At 45.8% G+C, this 3880-nt stretch overlaps 1 protein-coding gene across 1 annotated transcript; it reads left to right on the top strand.

Moving 5' to 3' along the window:
- The first annotated feature begins 632 nt into the window (after nucleotides 1-632).
- LOC131323383 (transcription factor TCP4-like) lies at nucleotides 633-3651 on the top strand. Its single transcript, XM_058355141.1, has 2 exons — nucleotides 633-2693; nucleotides 3301-3651. Exon 1 carries the CDS (start codon nucleotides 1482-1484, stop codon nucleotides 2652-2654), a length of 1173 nt encoding a protein of 390 aa, XP_058211124.1. The 5' UTR covers nucleotides 633-1481; the 3' UTR covers nucleotides 2655-2693; nucleotides 3301-3651.
- The last annotated feature ends 229 nt before the right edge of the window (nucleotides 3652-3880 follow it).

The raw sequence follows: 3880 nt of genomic DNA, 5'->3' as shown, positions 1-3880 counted from the left end.
AGGAGGACAATTGAGTCTTTTAACTTCAACCCAAAACAAGAATGGAAAAATGAGAATGGAAAAAGCTCCTCCTACCCTACTTTTGGCTTTTCTTCTCTAACAACCAAAAACGAGAATTCATTTTGGGAGAATATGTTTTGGGTGGATTGTGCCAAAACACCCAAAAGTAGAAAATGGGAAAATGAAAATGCAATAAGTTGCCCCCCAAACACCCCTTTAGCAACAAGATAATGAGATTGTACTTTTGAGTATTCACAATAGAAATTATGCAAAACTACAAGGACCAACAGTGCAATTCACTCTCTATGAAAACTGTGAACAAGGGATAAATGAGAGATAAACCAAGACTTTTTTTGAGAGAAAAAAAGGACGGAGAGAGATGGCCTATGGAGGCATGGAGGGGTTAGAGATGAAGGAGCTGTTTGGTGACTCTGGTCTGGTTGAATGAAAAGAAAAGAGGCTTTGGATTGGCATTTGTTTTTGTACAGGGTAGTACAAAAACACCAGTACAAAAACTGCAGCAGAAGCAGCTGCAGAGTGTAGTGAATACTGCTTAGATTAAAAGAACTTTAATCTCCTCTTTCTGTCCAAACACTGTCCTCACCACTGGTATCAAGGCCTCTTCCAATAGGCCAAACAAAGTATTCCTACTCTCTCTCTCTCTCTCTCTCTCTCTCTCTCTCTCTCTACATAGATATATATATAGATATATATATATATATATATAAATATATACTACCACCCCTCCCTTTCCATCCCCTTTCTCACTCTCTCTACACAAAAATATGAAAGAATTGCAGTACATCTTCAGAAACCCCTCTTGAACTTTTAGTGTGCTCTCCTTTTCATTTCATTAGGGTAATTCCTTGACCCTTATCATCACCAGCTGTTTGTTTATTGCACAGTTCGGTTAGCACATAGAAAGGGGAGAGAAACTGAGAGTGGTATAGAGAGAGAGAAAGAGGATAGAGAGGGGATGGGTTAGGCCAAGATTTAGGGGGTGTGATGGGAGATGTAGGGGTGAATGGCAGGGCCTTTTGTGGGCAGAGGCAGCAGTTTCAGGTTTCAGAGTGGTGGCAGCAGAAGCAGCAGATTCAGAGGCAAAGGGAGAAGAAGAGCAGCGAGGAAATCATTACTCCTAGTACAACCCAATAACAAAAAGTGCTCCCAATCAAAAGCTGGAACAAGGAAATCAACACAAGGGTCTGAGTCTGGATCCTCAGAGGAACCCTCCTCCTCCTCCTCATCTTCCAATTCAAAACCAACAAAACCAAAATCAAGAAAAAGAGCAGCAATACCTTCACCAATTCCAGCACCGAAACCCACAGCAGCAGCAGCAGCAGCTGCTTTTGTACGGTAGATTAGACACCCAAAACCAACCACCACCACAACCTCCAACAACAAATCAGCCGAAGAAGAAACGCTCGTACTTGCAGCCTTCCACGTCGCTGGGGCAAAACGTCGAACATGTGCCAGGCAGAATGGGAGAGACCCAACAACAACAACAACAAAACCCAAGACCCCAAAAGGGCCTGAGGCACTCGGGCGGGGAGATCGTGGAAGTGCAGGGCGGCCACATTGTCCGGTCCACCGGCCGGAAAGACCGCCACAGCAAAGTATGCACCGCGAAGGGGCCGAGAGACCGCCGCGTGCGCCTCTCGGCCCACACCGCGATCCAGTTCTACGACGTCCAGGACCGGCTGGGCTACGACAGGCCCAGCAAGGCCGTCGACTGGCTCATCAAGAAGGCCAAGTCCGCCATAGACGAGCTCGACGAGCTCCCCGCGTGGGACCCAACCTCCTCGGGCTGGGTCTCACAGAATGCCAACCCCAAGCGCGCGGCCTTTTCAGGTTCTTCACAACATGATTTGCTTCAAATGAATGAACAACATGATTTGCTTCAAATGGGTGGTAATAGCAACAACGGGAGTGGCGGTAGCAATACCGGTAACTCGAGTTTTTTACCGCCGTCGATGGATTCTGACTCTATTGCAGACACCATTAAGTCTTTCTTCCCGATGGGCGGGTCGTCGTCGTCGGCGGCGGCGGCGGCGGCTGTGGGGAATAACAATGCATCGTCGTTTCATAACAGCTTCGCCCCGCCGCCGCCGCAGGATCTGAGGCTTTCGCTTCAGTCTTTTGACGACCACCCAATTCTCATCCACCCCCACGCGCCGCCGCAGCAGCAGCAGCAGGCCGACCTTTTCAATGCGGGATTAGGGTTTGATGTTTCTTGGTCGGAGCACCAGAGAATGGTGGCGTGGAATTCTACCGCCGGCGGCAGTGATGGTGGCGTTGGAGGGTTTGCGTTCAACGCGCCGCCGTTGCTGCAGTCGTTGTTGGTGGGCCATAACCAAAGCAACAATAGCCACCAGAACGGCAACAACAACAACCAGTTTGTTTCTTTATCATCACAGAGGGGACCCCTTCAGTCCAGTAACACCCCATCGATTCGTGCTTGGATAGACCCGTCTTTAGATCACCACCAACACTACCAGTACTACCACCAGAACCTGCCCGTTTATCCGACCTCGTTCGGAGGCGGCGGATTCTCCGGGTTTCACATTCCAGCACGAATCCAGGGTGAACAAGAGGAACATGACGGCGTTTCCGACAAGCCGTCCTCTGCTTCCTCCGATTCTACTCGCCATTGATATGATGACCTCATGACCCAATTCCCATCTCTCTTGCAGGTAAGAACATCTTCAGCTTTCACCCATATTTTTCCTCAAATTTGAGTCAAATTTTGGGTAAAAACCCATTTTGAGCAGACACATCTCCAACCATCAAACCCAAATTTTACACATCTCCATCTTTCTCTCTCTCTCTCTCTAACTAGCGAGAAATGGGTCAAGGCAAAAGTTGTCTTAGATTTGGGCAAAAAAATGGGTAAAACCCAAAATAGGGAAGGGTTTGAATCAAAAATTAGAAAGAGATTTTTGTGGTTTTTGCCCTATTTTTAAATTTGAGTCTTAAAATGGGTCAAGGCAACCATCCTTCAAGATTTGAGCTTTAGAACTAATTTGCCTTGTTTTTAGCTGTTTTGACTTCATCCAAATACCCATTTCTTAAAGTTATACCCAAGCTTCAAGATGTGAACTGATTTCGATTTGCCACCCATTTCTTGAATTTTATGCCCAAGTTCAAGATTTGAGCTTTTGAGCTGATTTGCCACCCATTTCTTGAAGTTTATGTCCAAGCTTCAAGATTTGAGCTTTAGAGCTGATATGCCTTGTTTTTAGCTGTTATGACTTCATTTCCCTCTGTTTAATCTACTGTTGCAATGATCTTCTCTCGCAGGGATTACTCCAGTGTCTTCACTGGAACAACCAAGAATTAGCTGTAATCATCACTGTAGAAAGGTGGCGAGAGAAAGGGAGATTTTGGTCTGTTCAATCCAGTGGCTGCTACCGAGGGAAGAAGAAATCTGAGCTTAATTTCAGGTTTTTCGATCCCAGTTTGCTTACTATTTAAGATGCTATTTATGTTCTACTTTGATGATGTTAAGTGTGCTCTTTGAGCTCAACTTTGTAAACGCTTTATGTTTGATTTGCTTTGTGTTGCTGTCGCTGGACTTTTATGCTACCACTGTTTGTTAAACTCTCAAACTCTTGCCTTTTAGGAACTTCTAAAAAAGAGCTTGTTTTGTTATCAAGAATCTTCATCATTTGAATGCAGCACTGTTTTTGGAGGAACAGTATGAAAATCATCTGAGAATAAGGCAAGCTCTGATGGTGGAAACAAGAAATGCGCCCCCCCCCCCCCCCCCCCCCCCCCCCCAATAGTACCAATTGCTTATATAACTCCTGATGATTTGATGTTTGATTTGAGCTGGTGGTTGCTTTCTCAATTCCTGTTGAGTGGAACAAATGGGTTTAAC

This window comes from Rhododendron vialii, chromosome 4a (genome assembly GCF_030253575.1).
Source record: "Rhododendron vialii isolate Sample 1 chromosome 4a, ASM3025357v1".
Lineage (NCBI taxonomy): Eukaryota > Viridiplantae > Streptophyta > Magnoliopsida > Ericales > Ericaceae > Rhododendron > Rhododendron vialii.
The sequence above is the reverse complement of the archived record's forward strand: the minus strand, read 5'-3'. Positions and strand labels throughout refer to the sequence as shown.